General features: G+C 34.9%; 2 protein-coding genes across 6 annotated transcripts; both read right to left on the reverse strand.

Annotated features, from left to right (window-relative positions):
• Nucleotides 1-1,426: 1,426 nt before the first annotated feature.
• LOC132044751 (phosphatidylcholine:diacylglycerol cholinephosphotransferase 1-like) lies at nucleotides 1,427-4,450 on the reverse strand. The gene is made up of 3 exons (XM_059435258.1): nucleotides 3,936-4,450; nucleotides 3,366-3,503; nucleotides 1,427-1,897 (listed from the first exon to the last, which is right to left on the reverse strand). The coding sequence occupies exons 1-3, from the start codon at nucleotides 4,278-4,280 to the stop codon at nucleotides 1,538-1,540; spliced, it is 843 nt and encodes a 280-aa protein (XP_059291241.1). The 5' UTR covers nucleotides 4,281-4,450; the 3' UTR covers nucleotides 1,427-1,537.
• Nucleotides 4,451-8,224: 3,774 nt separating this feature from the next.
• On the reverse strand, nucleotides 8,225-17,700 carry LOC132044762 (topless-related protein 4). Of its 5 annotated transcripts, none has more exons than XM_059435271.1 (26): nucleotides 17,543-17,700; nucleotides 17,287-17,424; nucleotides 16,978-17,157; nucleotides 16,770-16,883; nucleotides 15,232-15,390; nucleotides 14,901-15,078; nucleotides 14,647-14,767; nucleotides 14,379-14,449; nucleotides 13,958-14,126; nucleotides 13,747-13,856; nucleotides 13,589-13,658; nucleotides 13,103-13,176; nucleotides 12,919-13,014; nucleotides 12,739-12,834; nucleotides 12,056-12,183; nucleotides 11,744-11,978; nucleotides 11,493-11,657; nucleotides 11,324-11,422; nucleotides 10,998-11,141; nucleotides 10,626-10,736; nucleotides 10,316-10,495; nucleotides 10,087-10,215; nucleotides 9,886-9,981; nucleotides 9,425-9,613; nucleotides 9,016-9,176; nucleotides 8,225-8,920 (listed from the first exon to the last, which is right to left on the reverse strand). In XM_059435271.1, exons 2-26 carry the CDS (start codon nucleotides 17,364-17,366, stop codon nucleotides 8,719-8,721), a joined length of 3,357 nt encoding a protein of 1,118 aa, XP_059291254.1. In that variant the 5' UTR covers nucleotides 17,367-17,424; nucleotides 17,543-17,700; the 3' UTR covers nucleotides 8,225-8,718. The 5 variants fall into 5 exon arrangements, with proteins under 5 accessions (XP_059291254.1, XP_059291253.1, XP_059291251.1 ...); XM_059435270.1 differs by having other exon boundaries at nucleotides 8,225-8,914; nucleotides 14,379-14,494; XM_059435268.1 differs by having other exon boundaries at nucleotides 14,379-14,494.
• Nucleotides 17,701-21,106: the final 3,406 nt, after the last annotated feature.

Raw genomic sequence — 21,106 nt, forward strand, 5'->3', positions numbered from 1 at the left:
GGGGGGATATTTGTAATCCTAATTAGAATTAGGTATAAGAAGGGGAGCACCTCCTCTCTCCTATTAAGCATAACAACAAAGTTGCTCCCGTGACTATTATTAATTAAGTATCACGGGTTCGTTTTTTTTTGACAATTATGGTAAATAGATTCAAGACACCCAAAATAGAATCAGGTATGAATAGGTTTAGGACTTCAATTCTACCTCAGTTATTGAACGAAGTTGTTGATGAAAAAATTCCCGTAGTAGATTACTTGAGTTGACTAACTGCTTATTTTATTGCTTGTAGATTGTATCCCTTTTTTCTAAAATATGTTATTTTGTCATCCATTTGTAGATTTTGATTTCCATATTATGCTGACATCATTTTGTACTAGACTTTTTTTTCTTTTCTTTTGTACTTTTTGGGAATTCGCAAGACCTTAACAGTATCTTTAGTGGTCGTTTGGTACGTAGAAAAAATTATCCCAGAATTATAATCCTGACTAATTTATTCCATCTCTCGGGACTAATTTATCCCATCTAGGAGATGGGATTAAATAATCTCAGGATTAATGAGATAAGATGGATATCTCATTTTTAAGTTTGGGATGCACTTTATACTTTGTTTGGTACAAGATATAAATACCTTCTACCAATTTCCTCCAAACATTGATACAAAATTATCTCACTTATGATTAATCTAATTCCCAAAAAAGATATTACATTTCAATATTTCTAGTATAAAACTCTAAATAATTAATTATCACCTTGGTTTAGAATATATCGTCCCGTCAAGATTTAAATCATTAGACATTTTTCTTTTCTTTTGCACTTTTTGGGAATTTATAAGACCTTAAAAATACCTTAAGAATATATTGTCCCGTCAAGATTTAAATCATTTAACTTTAGAATGGCTTTAAATAACAAAATGTGGTGATGGCGATGCCCTTGAAAAGCCTTGATTATGATATACATCCAGTATTAATGCGGCTAAGAGTTTAAATTATTTCGATCACTTTCTGAGAAAACCCAAAGAGAGGCCCAAGTCCGAAGGCTTTCATCACTTCATACAGGCTGCTAAAGTGATTTTAAAAAACAAGAAAAACATGGAAGTCGTTTCCATTTTTAAAGGTGGGCGGTGGGTGAAGAACTGAATTGGATGTAGGTGCACTCATAGCCTACAATATCACTATGCCAAAAGTTGTATTTATATGTCGAGATAAAATCCACCCTGCATTTGGGTGGATACGTTTTAATTTGAAGTTACATTTTGACATTTGACACTATTTTCGGGCATTAGGGGAGAAGGTTTGAAAAGCACCATACGTAGTTCCATTAGTACCATCTACAGGTACAGCAAGCTACTAATATTAACAAAACAAAATTAAAATTAGCATGGAAAGGTCCGTTGCTCTTTTGTTTGTTTTTTTTTTTTTTTTGGGTGGGCGGTGGACCTAATTGGAATAGAGGTACACTGAGACCCTGCAATTGGAATAAGCCAAAGTTATCTTTACACTTCAAGATAAAGTCTACCCCACATTTGAGTGGATACCTTTCAATTTGAAGATACACTTTGATATTTGACACCATTTTCTTGCTTGGCACCATAAGTAGTTCCATTGCTACCATTGGCAATACATAGTTTTGTCCTAGTCTCCACATAGTTTCCGGCCATATAATCAAACAAAATGCCAGCGCCAATGCCAACAGCCAAATCAATAGTGTAATGGCCCCTAGTGCTCAGCAACCTCACCACTTGCAATATATTCAAGGCGTCAAATACTCGAGCCAATTCCCATCTCTGCATCCGTTTCATATCCAGCGAAGCAATCACGGAGGCCGCCACATGCCCTGAATAAAACAAGAAAAACGACACATTCCCTACTGGGAAATCGGCCCCTGACCCCAAGAAATCCTACAATTGGAAAAAAAAGAAAGCGATCTATCAGTGCATTTTTATATAATAAATTCATCGTAGATTAAAGTAAGCTCAGCACACACATCGAGTGGGTGTTCTTTTAGTGGTTAATAAAGTGGGTTGAAACCCATGAGATGTCAGGTTCAAATCTTAGCGGAATCAAAAAACCAATAAGTGATTTCTTCCATCAGTTTAAGTTTTGGTGGACAGAATTACTCTCTACATATCTTAAAAAGAAAGAAAATATAGTTACATAAATGGTAAGAGAGTGACCACTTGTCAGTTTCAAGGCAGGGTGGTCCTAAATTTAATGTTATAGTAATGGGGAAGTACTCGCATTAGCATGCAAATAATAAACTTAATCCCTCTTACAAATCCAAGCTATTTTTTAGACAGCTATTTCTGCCGAATTATGCTAAAGCTATAAACGACAGTTGGATACGTGACATCATGTGCAGTTGGGCCATATGGTCCCAACTACTATGACTTATGATAAAATTAAATACTAGCATTACTAAGCAGCAATTCGTTCAGCATTATCACCTTTTTGTTAGAGAACTATTGTTTGAAATATAACGTAATTGCTCTTTGAGCACGAGACTACACGAAAATTCAAGATTAGACAAGTCCAAGTTTTTTGTTAGATGGCTATTTATGCTGATTAAGACTAAGCTTTAACTGACGGTCCGATACGTGACATTATGTGCAATTGGGGCATATGGTCCCCCCTAGGACATGAAAAAAATCGATACTAGTATTAAGTAGCAATACTTTTAGCATTACGACTTTGTTAAAAAAATTGTTTGAAACGACACACAGTTGCTTCTTTTGAGCACAAGATTACACGAAAGTTCAAGATAATCCATCTAGAATTACTAGTATTTGAGTCAAATGTAGATGGTTAATTTGTGATCTACGCGAATAAAGTGGAAGAACCCATCTTTCAGAGTTCAAATTATATACCCGTCAGTACAATTTTTTTATATTATCAAGTTAATTACGAAAAGACATTCATAATCTTACAACAAAATATAAAATTTGTAGTCGTAAAAATTTAAAATAAAAGATGTTACATGCGAAATTGGTAAAGGTGATGGGATATACTATATAATTTAGCCCCCGTTTGGCTATAAGAATTATTCACTTTATTCCGAAATTTTTTTGTCGGAATCAATCGCGATTTGGTGAGAATTCAATACTGGCTGAAGTTGTCAAATACCAAAAACTCAAAAACTTATTATTTTCTTTTTTTTAAAATCACTTTTTTCACTTTTTTACTACATTTCACCAAAAACTATAATTTCAAAAAAAACACAACTCCAACTTTAAAATTCCAAAAAAAAAATTTTTTTTTTTATATCTATAGACAAACGGGGCCTTAAAATCTCTTTAAGTTTTAAAGCAAAAGACATCTAGACTAGCTGTAAACAAAATGTTTGTACGGTGATGGATAAGAAAAAAGTACCTCTGGCAAAGGCAACTGTGTAGCATACCCAAGAATGCCTCTGAATGTGAACATGAATATCGCCGATATTGTCGCTCGAGGCCGTCCTTCTATTAGAAAAGTCGCCAAAATGTACGCCGTTTGCATCGCCACGAAGAGCTAAATAAAACCCAAAATAGATTTGTCAAAAAAGGAAATAAATAATCTATCCCTAAAAAAAACAATCCTTACACTAAGAAAAATCAGAAAAAAATGAATGAATTTTACTACAACATACATCCTATATGTGGGGTCAGAGAGATTGTTTCCGAAAAACCCAGCTCTAACCAACAAAGTTTTGACAATGCAAAAAAAAAATTCTCGAAAAAGACTTTAAAAAAATTGAAATTAATTACGATCCTCATTAAACTGGTGGTAGCTAACATAATTTTTTGATAATTCAGCACTACATAGGATTAATGACTAGAATTTGATTACAGAATTCATCTGTCGCTAATTCCTATTTTTTCAATAGTAAAAATGCAGACATTGTAGATCCAGTAAATAACCAAATCGAAAACACAGACATGCAGAGATTGGTAATTTTCTTACCGTGTTTAATCCAGCAAAAAGGGTGTTGAGAGCAGGTCTTTCAGCAAGCAAACGATTAAGAGGAATGGTAACAATGAATCCCAGATCGAATGGTGGAGAAGAAGCTGGGATCATACGAAGAGTGTATTCAACTCCCATGAAAAGCAACATTAAAGCAGCAAACACACACGGTAACGGATGGTACTTCACCACACCCAATACATCCTCCATCGTCCACTTCATAAAATACGCATTACTTAGCCACCCATAACCACCGTTATCCGAGCCCAATTTCTTCTTCATTTCGTCAACCTTTCTGTTTAGTTTTCCGTTAGTGTTATGCCTATTACGTGTGTGTCCCTTCATCGGTGCAGTTAGAGAACGAGAAAAGCATGGTGAATAATGTGGATCTTGTGAATGTATTTATATGGGAGTGACGGAGTTTACGAGATCGTTGCCTTGGTAGGATATTTTGTACTAGATCTTAAGTAGATTACAGAGTTTTCATCACAAGTGTTGGAAATGCAGGACAATAAAGGATACCTACTTGTGTCGACTAACGCCAAATACTTTAAAGGAAGAGGTAAGACCCAACACGCTCTCTTAGCGCGTCGAATAAAGAGTGGTGCGCTGTTGCAATAGAGCGTGCGGGGTGACATCACAAACCAAAGGAGGAACTTTACACGGCGATACCTTCACGCGCACTTTCCTTTCCAAATATCACAAAATTGAAATTTTTTTTTTTTTTTCCGGTATTTGGAACCGAACCCGATTATGAGTCTGTTTGAGTTGGCTTAGTGTTTTTGACTAACAAGCAAAAAATCATAAGTTAGAAATTCTGACTTATGCCTTTTGAGTTATTTTTGTTATTTTAACTTAAAAATAAGTGTTTAAAAATATTTTTTCATTATAGACACATTGTAAAAGTATTTAAAAACTATTTTGGCTTAAAATCACCTAAAATAAGCCAATCAAAACAGACTTTATATTTGAATTCGCGCCGCGTAGGACCATTTGTGAAGCACTCCCCATCAAACCATAACTCAAACCTGAGACCTCTGATTAAAAAAAAAGAAGCTTATCTGCCGCACCACATCCTTTAATAGTACAAAATTAAAATTTCCTATTTGGTCTTACGTTCTTTTTTGTAAAGTATAACAAAATCCATAGAATCAACAAATGAAAGTAAGAATATTTATACTTAATAATCATGATTAAGTATTAAGAAAAAAAATATATATAAATATATATTTATATATATATATATATATATATATATATATATTTATTTATTTTTTTTTTTTTTTTTACTACTTAATATAAAGATGAATTCTTACTTTTTGTCGTCCTCACAAACCTTTGGTGGGGCCTCCTAAAAGAAATTCCTAATATATCCCAAAGCCTAGGCTGTGATGTTATCTTAAAAAGATAACTTAGGCTGTGAAGATTTTTACAATGAGCTATGTAAATGGTACCTTGTACTTGGTCTCATCTCATACCGTCACCATTAGCTTCTAAATAAACACGTGTATTTACTAAGGAAATCATTATTGTGTATTTCTTCCTCTGTCCTTTTCATAAAAAATAACAGTTGTCCCCTTATATATATATATATATAGAGAGAGAGAGAGAGGTATTTCACTCAGTGTTCGGTATCCGTATTGAAGCCCTACTAAATTCAAATTCGCGTCGCGTAAGGCCCATTCAGGGAAAGCGCTCCCTAACAAGGATTTTTCCATACCGAAGGCTAGAACCCGAGACCTCTGATTAAGAGAGGAGTAACACCTTCCGCTGCACCACATCTTTAGTTATGCCTTAAGGCAAAGTCTGTCGCATAAGGCAGACTTTTTGCAAAGCCTTGCCTTGCGATTTTTTTTTTTCTGACTAAGCGGGGGTTCGAACCCAGAACCTCGGGGTATTTTTGGCCACCTATTTAAGCGAAGGCCAAAAATTAAAGACCAGCAATTTGAGGGACAAAATTAAAGACCACCCCAAAGGAAGGGCAATCCGTGCAAAAAATGATTTTTAACGTAGGTTTGGGCCCGGGCTTAGCACGGGCCAAATGACCCTAATGTGTGTGTATATATTTTATATAAATATTTATTAGCTTAGTATAAATATTCGCGTAAATAAGTTCTTATCTTTAATTATTTAAGATTCATAAACACCTTTTTAAAAGTTGGAAATACATTCAAAAACACATTATGATTACGCCTCAATCCAAATAAGTTAGAATCGGCTATATAAATTCTCGCCGTTAGAATTGGCTATATAAATTATCGCTGATTATATTTATCCAATTAAATTTAATTCAGACCAATATTATACACGAAATATATATCTAAGAATTAGGAAAAATTAAATGCTACTCTCTTTGGTCCATATAATCTATTTTTAAAGTTTTTTTTTTTTTCCGTATCCCCACCGTCCCAATTTATATAATAGTGTTTGAGTTGCAATCTCATTAAAGGTAAAATATGAAATTTAAATTTGAATTGTAATTAAATATATATAAAAAAAAATTAAACTGGCTAAAAATGGTACAGATGAAGAGAGTACTTTTAAAAAAAAGATATTTAATAGTTTTAATCCTAAAAACATTTGTATGTACCATTCTTATTTAATTCTTTCAAAGTCTCACTGTAAATGTGGATTAGAGAAAAATGATAAACAAGTTCCCAACAGCAATTACTTCGGACTCGAGGAAGTACTAATGTTTTATGGGATATATTGATCTAGACATTAAACACTGAAGTCGCTAGCTGCTATTAATACTGTATAGTATATATATTAAAATACACTCCACCTTAATAGTTAATTGCCATTATTTGTTTCTTCATTTTTGTCTCCTGTCTTATTCTGATAGCTGTTACTGTTGGCACTATGTTACTAGATTTCGTCATTTGTCCACCTGCATTAGCTCTCTTTCTTCTTCTCTCATGTGCTGTTTTCCTGTTTTTATGCACCTCATAAATTGAACCAGAGATTTTTCCAACTCAGAAGTTTGAGGATTCAAATCATACCTGATGATAATTACTAAAACCCAAAAAGAAAAATTAAAAGCAAAAGAAAAAGATTAGTTGATCTGCTATGTATGAACTATGAAGTGTGACGAATTTGCCTCGGCCGAGAAGCTATTTCCTTTTAAATCGTTTCGATGGTAACTCCTATAAGAAACCGTAAAAATAGTGTAACTAATGCAGTTAAAATGATAAGGTTTTTCTTTTCGCTTTTACCAATTTGAACTTTAAAATTATACGTTTAGTCACACAGCTTAAATAAAAACATTTTTTTAAAAGTGAAAATGGGATTTTCCATACCACTTATATATGAGTCCGGAACCAAAATGACTTTAAAATTAAAAAAAAAAAAAAAAAATTGAACCAAAATACCCCAAAAAAAGGGGTACAAAAGTACCTTATATACCACTAGTCACTACCCTACTTTGTCCTTAATCTATACTTCTACTTCCATTTATAAATTAGTTACTTTTATAATCATTCGACAAAAATGCGTTCTTTAACCTGATTTAGTTCCTTGTCTAAAAGTCATGCATGATAATGCCGGTAGGAGACTAGGAAATTTCTACATGGTATATCACATCGACTGTAGTCAATTGCAAGACATCCTCATCATATTACGTTATTCCCTCAATCATCTCCCATTCTACGATCTTTGTGTTTTTATTCTTTTGACATTTGCTTTGAACCAAATTTGACAAAAAAAGTTAGTACCAAATATGATCCCGTCTATTAAACCTGAAGTGTTCAGCAAAGTTAATTCTCAAACTGCAAAATAATTCATTTGAGATATTTGGAATATCCATTTTAAGTTTGTTTACTCTGTCACAATGGGAATATGCTAATTCATAAGAAAATAGGGAAGCAAAGCAGCTTAGCAAGATCGAAAATATGAGGCCTGCCACTGACTATTGTGCCAGCAAATAACTTTAGGAAATAACACAGAATATGTGAGACGAGAGATGAACAAAGAGCTCTTTACATCTTCAACAAGTCAACATCCTTCCAAGTCATTGATTCTACGTTGGTTTGGACATTGTGGCTAACAGAAAAGATCTCAAGTTAATAAAAAAACCACAAGTAGTTCAAGAAAAAGGGGACACAGAAGTTACAAAACGTTAGAAGCCACTTCTCCCGCGAAATTTATTGACGAAATGTACACGTTCATCAAGCAATAAATAAGCCTGAGAAAAGTCATGTACGCCTTCTTAAATTCTACACGCTGATTTGCTTTAATTGATTAATGCATTTGCCCAACTCGAAACATACATGTGTAGACCTTAAGGTTCATTAGCAATATGAATTGAGTCCCAGAATAACATAAATCCGTCTCCCATTAGCTCTTGTTGCATATTTGTTCATGACGCCTCATTTTCCTCCTTTTTCTAATGTTCCTCAGAATTCTGTCTAATGCATGATGCATGAGCACGAGAGAGAGAGAGAGAGAGAGAGAGAGAGAGACTGATTTGGTGAAGCTCTTGATAATTACACTGCCATAGTTTAGTGCTTGAAAAGAAACAACTTACAGGCAAAATTTCTCAGAGGTTGAACTGAATCCCTACTCTACCTATAATTATCAACATTTTGACTTTCTTTGAATCCTTCCTTAACAGAATCCTGATTTTCCGTACTGTCTCAGCTTCCAACTGGAGACACCGCCAATCTTCTCATCACTGGAGTCAGAGGTGTATCCTAGATCTGAAAATCTACAGCTCCCCCCGAAAGTACAGCACAGGAGCATTTGCTGGGCAACAGATTTACATCAAAGTGCCCACTGCGGACCGCTACCTTGATGCTTGATCAAGACCAGTGGCAGCAGAGCTCATACCACCAGGGGCAACACCATTTTCATTTGGAGGAGGCATACCCCATTTACCTTCCGACTCTAGAGGCTCAAGCACATAAACTCCGCCATCAGTAAGTCCTACTGCGCATTGGTTTGCTTCAGATGGATGAGCAGCAACGACTAGTGGATATACTCTGGAGCTGCCAAGAACATCATCAGATAACTAGAGGACAAACATGACAAGAGTATGAAACTACACCTAGTTTTAGTCTGTAGTCCCTGAAATGATTTATACCTTGGGTTAGAAGGCAAATAGGCGGTAGGATTCACCCGACACCTCAGTTTGAGTGCTGCAGCAGTAAAGATACTCACACTTCCATCATCAAAACTTGCAAAAATTGACTGGCTATCACACGAGTACGTCGCATCAGTAACTGCAACATTTGGTGAAACCCACTGCAAGAAACCAAACTTTCTGTGAGTTCAGCAGCCTCCTTTCCTTGGGTTGATCAGATCAGACAAACATACTGGCTAGTTTTGACGATAGTTCCCAAGTTTGCGTTATTAGAGGTCTATTTATAAGAAAAACCATAGTACTATCTCCCACCATGCAATAATATAATGTTTGCCAAATAAAATAGGACATAACATTATCATAACCCACCAAGAGCAAAGCACAAACCAGATGTATATCTTTTACAAACCTGCTTCACGCATTCAAGCTTTGATGCCTCGTATATAGCTATCTGTGTTTCATGAACAACCAACATGTGTGTCTGATCTTGATGAAACTGAACCCGTGTCTGAGAAAGAGGATTTATTGCTCTACCAGAGGGAATCTGCAAAAACTTGCTGGTTTTCTTCTCCCATCCATCCATGCTCCAAACACATAGCTGAAGAATGTAAAAGGTAAGAAACACAGATAAAGAGCGACATGATGCCACATTACAGATGTTGCACTCAAACAAAATTACAGGATGGAAATTTTCTGGAGAAAGCAAGAGAAACAATTTAGAAAGCTTCTTTGCTATTTATAAGAAATTCTACACTCTTGTCACCCACTGAAATTTCTTAAGCATCTATCAAAAAAGCATCGAGCAAGTCCCTGAAGTCCCAACAGCAAATCTGGGTCCCGCAGATTTTCTAAGTATAACCTGGGATTTACCTGAGCATCAGCTCCCGATGATACCAGAACATTCAAAACACTAGAGAAGGCCAAGCCAGTTACTCTCTTCTGATGACCTTTAAGTTTGCTTTTCACCTGTAGATTTCAATCACTCATATAAGTAAATTGTCACATAAAAATCAAAAAGTAAGTAAATCGTCACATGTCTGTATGATATTCTAGTGTTAATTTATTCAGGACCTCATCAACGCGAACATTGTAGATTTGTATTGAATAGTCCTCCATTCCGATGGCAATAATGTTATTATCCTGTGGATGGAAGGCAAGAAAAGTTGCTGCAGGTGGAGGGGGCATGAAAGTTGTCATTGTCTGCAAGGCATGAAGAGTATGTTAATCCTAATTAAGCACCACCAATCACACTGATACACAAGCTATCCCAACCAAGCCAGAAAAATTGGTTTATAAATACCTTGAAAGTCATCATATTAAACAAAGAAATTTTTCCACCAGATGCTGACATAACATATGAGTCATTCTTGGAAAGTGCAAAGCATGGAACAGCTTCTTCGGGGTTTGTCTCACTTATATCATTTGTCATCAGAATTCCACTGGAAGGTTGCCATAATTGAGGCAGGAAAGCAGTAGATGCCTGGAGAGAGATATTGGGAAAAGTCATCAGAAAAGAAACATTAAAGATCAAGGTAAAAGGGGAAACAGAAAGATGATTCACTATGGCATATGGGAAGAGAAAAATAACCTCAAACAAGAAGTACCAGTACCTTTCCTGTAACGTTCTTCTCATTCCGTGGCCATTTCCAGAGTTTGTGTACAGCATTGTAAGCCAAGGCCAGAATTGCACCTCCAGAATTTGTATACATTAATCTAATAATCTGAATATATCAAATACAAAAGTTGATTCAGAATACGTCAAGTTCGGTAAGATATCTGAAACAAAACTCAGAGAGTGATTGTGAACCCTAATTTACAAAACCACCGTGAAATAGCCTATTTTTCCTTTCCAGTAAATGAATAGACCAGACAAACACTTGTCATGGAACAACTAGCTAATGGAGAATTCCTGGACTTCTTACCCCCACAAGCAGAATAAATTAGAGAAATAAGCAACAGAAAGAAAGGTATCACATCCGTACCCTCACGGACAGTAGATTATCTGGAAGCCTCAAGGAACGAACTTGAGCAGGTTCATTAATTTCAGTCAATTTCCAAATTTTGGACTTCTCCAGCTCATCAGAAATCCTAGGCTTGATATCTTGAAGACTGCGGTTATCTCCATTCTGAAAGGTAGTCTTAAAAATAGTTAACAAAATATTCTGTCAAGAATTCAACTTGACAACCATACAATATCATGCACGTGCAAAATATTAATTTTAGAAGTGTTAAGGAATGTTATTCAGAGAAACCCATGCAGCTTTGAAACCGAATCATCCAACCGCATGATCTAAGCAGAAAAACCTACCAGTTGACCAATGGCTGTCACTGGTGCAGTTCTATCTGCAATACTAATACTAGTTCCAGCAGTTGAACTAGAAGCACCATATGCGCTGATCATTGGTGCCTGCCAAGAGTTAAAAAATAAAATGAAATAATGGTCTTAGGCAAATAATGAAGCCTCCAAACAAATATACCTTCGCAACAGCACCAGGAGGAACTCTGGAGGGATCAAGACCACGGCTTTCAATAGAACGGATCAGCCGAAGACCATCAGCATTTGCCAATATTTTAACCCCATTTTCACTGGTTGATACGGCCAACAGTGTCCCCTCTTTACTAAACCGGATGCATGGAGACGCCTAAAGGTGAATTTGTATCTTTTTAGAAATGCTCAACATTTTACAACAATAACCTTCAAAGCAGTAATAAGATTTTAACTACATACTGGTAATCCGCCCTCAGCATCTGCAGTCGTCAAGAGGTTTGTACTGTCCATGTCCCAAAATTTGATTATGAACTCATCCCCAGCAGCCAAGATTTTGTTTTTTGTAGTATCAAATTGCACCACCCCGACAGATCTCTTCCCAAGACCAATATAAGTACGTTTAACAGCACCTTCACTTTCATTCCATTCCACAAGGTATGATTCACCATCTTTACTAGTGCCACAAGAAAAGAGCCTATGAAAAATAAAAATATTTAGCAACTTTAATCTTTCACTATTTTCAAGAACAAAGGCCGTTAACTAGACTTCTACCTAGCTCCATCAGCACTATAAGCCATTGTAGTACATGAGTGGCCTGGAGCATCATAATCGACCCTGGATCCCATGTTGTCATACAGCCAAGCCTTGATTTTCCCATCAACAGCTGTGGCAAAAATGAACTAATGCAGAAAAGAAGACCTTGGTTAGAAAGAAAAAAGATTTCAAGACTAAGATAAAGAAAATCAATAAAGGAACTCTTTCGAAACAAAAATCAAAAGATTAATATGCAAAATGTCCTTGTCTTTTTGTCTAACAATGCTTATTAACAGAACATATCAGATAGTTGAAGCTACACAAAGTTTTCTGTCCAATAAATGTTGTCAGGAGATAACTACAAGGATGCTTAAACAGTAAGCAGAAAGACAAGATTAGAATAAAAGACACATCCATATTCAGCATTGATTAATGCGAGTGTGAAAATATACAGTGGCCTAAAGGGTAAATAGCGATGGCCAAAAGCATATCTTAGCAAAAATAGGAAATTTTGTTGACATAGCACTTTTGTCTTGTAATGGTTGTCCACAATTTTTTGGGGAGGGGGGTAAACTTGCATTGGTTGTCCACATATCACTTTTACATACTCTTAAATCAATTGACAAAACTCAGTAAATGCAGCCAATAATCCATATATATCTCATCGTTCTGATTCTAGAGATTCACAAATTAGATGGTACCTGAATGTTTTCCTTATAGTGAGGACACACAGAATAGACAGGCGCTTCATGGCCCTCAAACGTATACTGCTTAGAGCCAGTGGCAGCATCCCACACCTGAGTGGACACAAAAGGCACCAAAATTAGACCCTTTGATAATTTAAATTCAGCTGAAGACTGACAATTGACAACAATGCATACCCTGATAGCCTTGTCCTCTCCACAAGTTATGATGCATAATTGTTTATTTGGATGAGAGAAAGCAAGATCACTAACATTGCCAACATGAGCATCAATCTAGAACAAATTAAAGAAGATCGGATCATAGTTTCTTCTATGATAGTGACAAGATATCAGACAAATATAGCTTAATGCAAACACACACCTCAAGGTGGTTCCTCAGATCATCACCACCATGGTAGGAGTATAGATGAACTATGTGCTTAGAATACGCAACACCTGGATCAACATTGAGAATCAAGAAAATAGCATGATTGAATAACAGAAACCACTGGCCTTATAAATTTCATTTGCTATATCACATAATAAAAGAGAAAAGAGTGGAAACAATACTTATCACTAGGGGTGTACTAAGAAAACCGCTAAACCAAGTCAAACCGGAAAAAAAACAGACTAGTGGTTTGGAAAAAAAAACGACCATGCTTAAAACTACCAAATGTCAATCATCTATAATTTCCTCTTAGCACCTAAACACCAAAATGAAATAGCAGAGAATTTCTAATATTTAAAATGAGCAAAATCAATAAAAAATTCTACAAGTACTCTCTCCATAGCAGCACTCTTTATCAAAATGCCTCCACCCCAGCAAAGATCCTCACTCAAAATGACAAGAGGGATGATTAATACATACCAAGAAGGTTCCCATCAGGACTCCACATCACACGGTTGACTGTTGCAGTATATTCATTCGCTAAAGAAGCCTATAAGTAAGAAAGAGGAAATTAAAACCTACCAAAACTGGAAGGAGGCCCATAAAAGGTTAAATACTCTTTGTAGAGATACTCTAACCTGCAGAGTCATTGAACAGTTGCCTATCTCCCACACTTTGAAATTTTTAAATGCAAGCCTCTCCCTGCCACCAATCTCCCATATAGCAATGTCACCAATGTTTGTTCCAACTGAAAAAGTAGACCATCGCAATCTTCAGAAAGAGAACATCACGTGCTTAGAGTGAAAAGTTATGTGTCTCTAATATAATTAAGTAACAAGAAAAGCTGACCAAGAAGAAGGGTGTGTTGCACAGGATGGAAATCCATGCTCTTAACAGCAGACCCCTGATTCAAGTTCACCACAACAGTCTTGGGCAAGTCATCAGAAGAATGCAAACTATGAGCATGGCTCTGTCCAGGATATGTGACAGGGAAGATGTTGACGGGGAGATTATTGACCTGCAGAAGTCCATTTAGATCAAGAAATGAATACCGGATATCCCAGGATAAAGCACAGCTTCACATATTAAGACAAGATGACATAAGAAGGTAACCTAAAGACGAGCGGGAATTAATGATTCCATTAACCCCAACAAAAATATCTCAAGAGTGCAGAACTCCTAAACTAACCCACGTAATAGAACGACAATACCCCACCCACACAAAGAAAAGAGAGAGAAAGAGAAAGAGTGTAAATTGCTTATTATGTACCTCCTCTGACATCCCAAAGGGTCTTGGCCTCTTCAGCACGTGCTCAGAATCAGCAGTTTGGTAGTCCAATGCTGCATTATTAGCAGGAGGAGTCCTAGGATGCTTTAGCATGGATGCTATTGTATTGCGCACAAACGAAACAAGCCAACAAATTAGCCAAAGGAAAAAAACGCGGGGGTGGGGGAGGGATTGGACTGTTAACACTGATATAGCAATAGGAAACAGATAACAGTCAGATGACATTCATTAGTAGGAAAAGCAAAATTACCAGCATTAGTAGGAGGGCTCAAGCCTATTGGTCCTCCTGAAATAGCTTGGTGTGGCATAGAGGGTGGATTGGACATCCATCCTCCAAGCGAAGCAATAGGTCCTGGTGCTGGCTGGAATGGCTTTTAAGACAAAGAAACAAGACTAGTTTCAACAAAAAATTTAAATAATATCTTCAGTGAGTTTACATTCATTGTTAAAAAGGGAGAAACTAAGAAAGAAAGAAATGAGGTAGTTGTTGCAAGGAACACATACTCCATGGGCGCCTATAGGTGGAAAACCACCTACTTTAGGCATAGAACCAATTATTGGATTAGCAACTGGCGAAGGAGCCCGAGCACCATTTGGTTGCCCACAAGCATGGTCAACAAACAGAGTTTTTATATCAGGATTGGGCTTCGGATTCTTGCATAGCTGGTGCTGCCAATTTAAACTGCCAGATAATAGAAAGGAATAATAATGATAAACATATAATGTTGTAAACCAAAAAAAAAGATTCATAAGTAGTTGTTAACTTAAAGAAGCACACTTCTGTTCACGAGAAACACAGATTAAATGGGTATTAATAAATGTGTTCCTTGGTCACCTTTGGTTTATCAATGTCCGCAGCCTTGAGTTCTTTAAGCTAGGAAACTGAAGCTTCTCGCGGAAAAGAGGATTGGCCTCAATCAATTTTTTTAGCTCAACAAGCATTATAGCCCTAGCAGACTTGGTATCTCCATACTTCGAAAGCTGTTCATTCTCCCTAGCATTACAAATTTTCCAACATAAATATTTTATCACGAAATGAGCAGTGAAAGATAGACTGGAAGGAAAAGAATGTAACCAACTGCTCACCCAGAGATAATTTTCCTGCACCACAGGTAACAAAACTAAAGGCAGAGAGATACTAGCATATTAATATGGAAACCCTACAATTAAGAGAACGAAGGAATTTTTTTTCTTCCTAGTTAGGCATCATTCTTTATTTATACACAACTTTGTCGACCAAAAGTGCAAGCCCCAAGAAAGTCAGCATATATACCACAAGTAACAATGTCAAAATTTTGACAACCCATTCAGACAACAAAGAAAAATCAGTTAACAGGAATGAACCTGACAACCTTTCATCTCAAGTAGGACGTAATCAATGCCAAAAGCAGATGTCCCGCGCAAAACAAGAAATAAACTACTTGTGTAATCTTTGCTAGTAGTTGAATAGTAGCAATCAGATTATAACTAACTTCTTAAAGATCTCTTTCCAAATTCAAAAAGAAAAAGGGACAACCTTTTCCTTTAACACAATGGGGGCCAAAATAAACGAAACCAAAGCCAGATCATCAAGATCTTCTAAATCTATGTTGCACAGATCCTTCCAATTCAAAGCCAGATCATCAAGATCTTCTAAATTATGCCGCACAGATCCTTCAGATTCCCTTGCAGCACCTTGTCTATCCAACGTGATTTTGGTGTGGGTGTGGGATAACCACTGGACTTGGTCAACATATCTTGGGTGCTTTGAGTTCGATAATGGCCAAGAAGTATAGGTTTGTTGGCCTTTTGGTTTCCATTTTTTGGTTAAACTTGTGTGCATGTGTGCGCATATATATATATATATATATATTCACATAAGTATCAGAAAACTTTGCTATTACAAGAGATATCTTAATAGGTACACAAGAAGAATGTCGTTATACTACTTTTAGTTCAATGACTTCACTAATAATCAAATATGACTTATCTATGCCGTACCATACATTTATAGCCGTATCTCGAAGCCCATACTTGTACTCCTTTACATATCTAGAATCCTACAATTTAGGTGATGACATACAGACTTCTAGATCCGCATTCATATCGAGTGCCGACTTCTAGAGTTTTCTGCTGCAAGTGAAAAACTACTGGTGCAGAGAATTGACCACTTCACAACAAACTTGCTTTCCTATAGCTATTAAAATACCAAACAAACAAACAACAGACCACACGGAAAACTGCCAGTTCTGAATTCATGCTGAATTAAACATTTTAGCTCAAATACTTGTAAATTTCTCAACCAAAGAAAACAATACACCAAATCATAAATGCTAGCATGTTCACTGTAACAACCACTACCCTCTAAATTACACCAACATAAAAATTCTATACCTAAAATTCTGCAATGTCAAGAGGAGCGTTATTTCCTTGAACAAATCTTCATTAAATGTGGAAAATACTTTCAGATCTTTCACTAGAATCTCCACAGCCTTTGCTTGATCATTCCTGCAACAACAAAAGAGCACACAAATCAAATCAACAACCTAAACGGCTAAAAACCAACATCGCTAATCACGGAGATTGTAAGTGACTGTAGTACCTATCAAGTGCTTCCAAATACTTCTGTTTTCGGATCTCAAAGAAGATTTTCATGGAATACCTGTTATCATCTACCTTAGTAAAACCAGATAGATACTTTTCCACCTCATCCCACTCTCCATTCGTAACCGAATCCTCAAAATACCTCATGTTGAAGAAGAAACCCGACTCCTTCTCCAACCTTGATCATTTATCAAACACAAACAACATTAAACCACCAAAAATCCCTTATTTTAAAACCACTAACATAAAAATTATCATCAAATAAAAACTATTAACACAAAAAAGAGCAAAAAGATTCAGTCTTTACTTGTGTACTGTTTCCTTGAACTTCTCTTCATCTAAGAACTGAAGTATAAGAAACACCAATTCTCTACTCAACGAAGTCATCAACCTTGACTGATCAAACTAAACCTCCCAGATCCGCCACAATCCTTCAATCACCGACCTTAATTTAGGGTTTTCACAACCGATCAATTCAAATCAAAAAAACACATGCACCAACACAATTAAAAACACAACAAATTAAACAAGCACAACACAAAAAAAAAGTATCAAAATTATACCTTAAAATTCAACGATAAACACGTATTTATAGATCCGGATTTGCAGAATTTCATAAACAAACAACAACGAAGGTGAGGTTTTTTGGGCTTTTGCGGTGGGCCTCCGTCTTTCTAATCTAATTTTGTGCTGCTTCTTTCACTCTCTCTACTGCCTTTATTTATACCAAAAAAAATGGAAAAAGTGTGACGAGAATGTTCATCACGCGCCTACACATGCGTGACGTTAACGATAGCACTAGAATTTTTGGTCCACCAAACGCGTCGACTTTTAAACAATGCTACAGATCGCCACGTCGCATTATGAAGGTGGTGATAAGTAGACAAGTCATTATCTATTAAAAATGGTGTGAAATGAGAGGTGATAACTACAGTAGCTTATTAAGATTGGATTCCATTTACGTATAAGATAAGTGACGAGATGATGATATGTTAGGTGACTTATCAGTGGTAATTTTTGTGAGGTTCAATGGGCAAGGAGAGAAGGAATAAGTTAGTACACCGACCAAAGGACCATTCTTGAATGTGCTTTAATAATTCGATCTAATAAAATTGGTTGGTGGTCCCCGCTTTCCTTGATTATTAGTGGCTTCTATTTAAGGATGATTTACTACGCATGAATTAAGATACGAGTATTTGAATTTTTCCACAAATGAACGTTTTAACATTAGGGTAGGTGAACGTGTTAAAAAGGCAAAGAGGTAGATTTAAAATTATGTTGGATAAAGGGATTTCAAAAAGTTTATAAATATCTTGGAATTAATACATATTTGGCTAAAGATATGACATATTTAAAGAAAAAAGATCTATATTATTTATATTTACTGGTATCGGGGTCTAGAGAGCAAGTTTCGTCTTATTATTAAGTTGATTTTGGACAGATTGCTTTTCTAGATATACTTTGATATCATAGATTTATATGTCTGTGAAAATAGATTTTTTAAAAATATTTTATTATTATTACACTCCCTAAGTCTCAAATTATTTGTTTTTTTTTTTTTACCACGCCCTTTAAAAATATTAATTAGGAGGGATATTGACTAACTTTATCCTATTTGTGTCTGTGTTGTAATCTGTCGCCATTAAATGTTTAATCTATTTATGTATCATCTCCATTAATGACAAAATTCTACTATGAGTAAAATGGGGGAAAATGACTAATTGTGCCTTGAACATCTAGAACGACAAATAATTTGAGACAATTATTTTTAATAACCACGACAGATAATTTGAAACAGAGGAGTATTCATTTTTATTATTATTTGATATGACGATGATATGAATCTAACTTACAAGAAAAAATATGGTTAGTGAATTCATATAGTGGATCCTAACTTATTTAAGATTGGGCTTCTAACCGAATATTTTAGCATTAATGTAGAAGATTTGAAGGACGTCGTTTGCTACATTATATTCTATGAAGAGTAAGCGAAAATGTAAAACAATCAAATGCCGAATTGAAATCCATTTGGCACGGATTTTTTTAATGTCACGATGTGTTATAAATAATTAAATATAATGAAACTATCAGTAATTAGATGTCAAAATTTAACTGATCTTAGTTAATATTAGACTATCAAGTTGTCTTACCATATTTTGTCTATTTTTGGAAACAAAGTTTAAATTATTTGTGTCACCATAAGAAACTCAAATCATAAGCTAACATGAGCTCCGAGGAGAATAGACAGAGACCGGAGTTTAAGTGAACTTCTCAATATGAGAAAATATATACATATTTGTACTCATATAACTAATAATGTACATGCGTCTTATCGATCCAACTTACTAACCACTCTAACTTAATGATTAAATCACCTAACTAACTTAATAATTCTCGTATAAACAATTCTAGTTCCTTTTTGTCCTTTTGTATATATCTAAATGAGTAATGATTCTTTAAACAACATCAGCTAATTTTATAAATTTCCCAGTGTTATCTTTTATTAAAAATAAAATAAGTGCTCTTACAATAGAAGAGTTGTCAACATGCCTTTAAATTCTTATATATATGTTGACAAAATTAGTTCCAACATGCACAACCAAGTAACAGGGTATATCAACAAAGCCAATACCCTTTTCAGTTCATATTATATGGTGATTTAGCTTGCCAGCTTGGGGTACACCCCTTAAAAAATGCGCTCACACCTGAAAAATAAGAGGTGTTTTTACTTAATTGCACTTAATTAAACAATGCTTGTTTAATATAATTTCTTGGTTATGTAAAATCTCCATTTATTCAGATTAGGGTAAATTTGAAAAGAAAAAATAATTTTTTTTTATATTATGTAAAAAAATATTTATTTTAAATTTAATATAAAAGTTAAACACCATATAATATGAACACCAGAGAGTATATTTTATGAACTTTGTTTTCCCAAAAAAAAAGTGCTGGATTACACACAAAACTTTACTTTTTAAATTCCAACGAGTGTACACTTCTTATTTTTGTACTCCTCTTTTCATTACTTGGCCTTTATATCAAAAATGCTTTTTTTTACTTGTTTATTTTAGCAAATCAAGAGAGATTATTATTTTATTCCCACATTACCCTTATTATTAAGTAATTATATAAAACTTAGATTACCAAAATATAATTAATAAGGATATATTTGGTATTACCTTAGCAAAAATCACGTCCACTAAGAAATCAATGAATACAATGTAGAATTTACTAAACTACTCCTATTTATTGATTTTTTTAAAAATTGAGCAATATTAAAGAGGATTGTTTCTTTAATGCTAAGGGCATAGTTGGAAATACTTGTCAATTATTGTCTTGAATTCCTAACGTGACACTTATTTTGGGATAAATATTTTTTTTCTAAGATGACGCTTATTTTGGAACAAAAGGAATAGTTTTTTAAAGTGAATATCAAGTTAACATGGTTCGAGTCAAATGAAACGGGGAGAGTACTATTTCTTGTTTGAATTTTGATTAGAGCGTGGGAAATTAAGCAAAGTGACTCATTAATGCAATGCGATAATCCACAAATGACACCCTGTCCAAAGAGAGATATAGAGTATATACTGCTCCTAGTTAACAGCAATAATTGATAGTAACTTAATACAAAATACGAGAAGCGGTCAAAGCAATAATTGACTTTTCAGGTCTGCTAATTAAAAAATATTTTTATAAAGTTTACATGCTTTGTATTTCAAACATAATTAAAAAGCAAAAACTCTGTCCCTCTAAAAATTAATGTAACTCTTAAGTCAAACCCGTGACAAACATATTACACCACTACACGGGTTGTTGTCTCTAACATAAAAATAAAATAAAATAAATAAAGTAAATTTAGAAAAGGCCCAAAATGATTTACATTGAAATTTTTATTTACGAAAAAGGATTGTTCCTGGAATATCTCAAAAGGTTTAAATATAAGTTCATCCGCCTATTTTGCTAAAAATATTTTCACTCACCTTTTTAGCTCATTTTTGCCCTCATAACTAATAAACCTCGTTTTTATTTATTTTTTGATTTTTTTTTTCTCTTTTCTTAATTGACAATGGAGGCTCAAATATGTATTATGCTCAAGTATAATTTTCTTAATTAATATTTATTACTTG

The sequence above is a fragment of the Lycium ferocissimum genome, unplaced genomic scaffold (assembly GCF_029784015.1).
Source record: "Lycium ferocissimum isolate CSIRO_LF1 unplaced genomic scaffold, AGI_CSIRO_Lferr_CH_V1 ctg518, whole genome shotgun sequence".
Lineage (NCBI taxonomy): Eukaryota > Viridiplantae > Streptophyta > Magnoliopsida > Solanales > Solanaceae > Lycium > Lycium ferocissimum.

Coding starts and splice junctions, on each gene's coding strand:
- LOC132044751 (XM_059435258.1), bottom strand. CDS start 4,280: ATGAAGGGACACACACGTAATAGGCATAACACTAACGGAAAACTAAAC. Junction 3,504..3,935: donor TTTTTGCTGGATTAAACACG/GTAAGAAAATTA, acceptor GGTTTTATTTAG/CTCTTCGTGGCGATGCAAAC. Junction 1,898..3,365: donor CACAGTTGCCTTTGCCAGAG/GTACTTTTTTCT, acceptor TTCCAATTGTAG/GATTTCTTGGGGTCAGGGGC.
- LOC132044762 (XM_059435268.1), bottom strand. CDS start 17,366: ATGACTTCGTTGAGTAGAGAATTGGTGTTTCTTATACTTCAGTTCTTA. Junction 16,884..16,977: donor TATTTGGAAGCACTTGATAG/GTACTACAGTCA, acceptor TTGTTGTTGCAG/GAATGATCAAGCAAAGGCTG. Junction 14,768..14,900: donor CACCTATAGGCGCCCATGGA/GTATGTGTTCCT, acceptor TTGTCTTAAAAG/CCATTCCAGCCAGCACCAGG.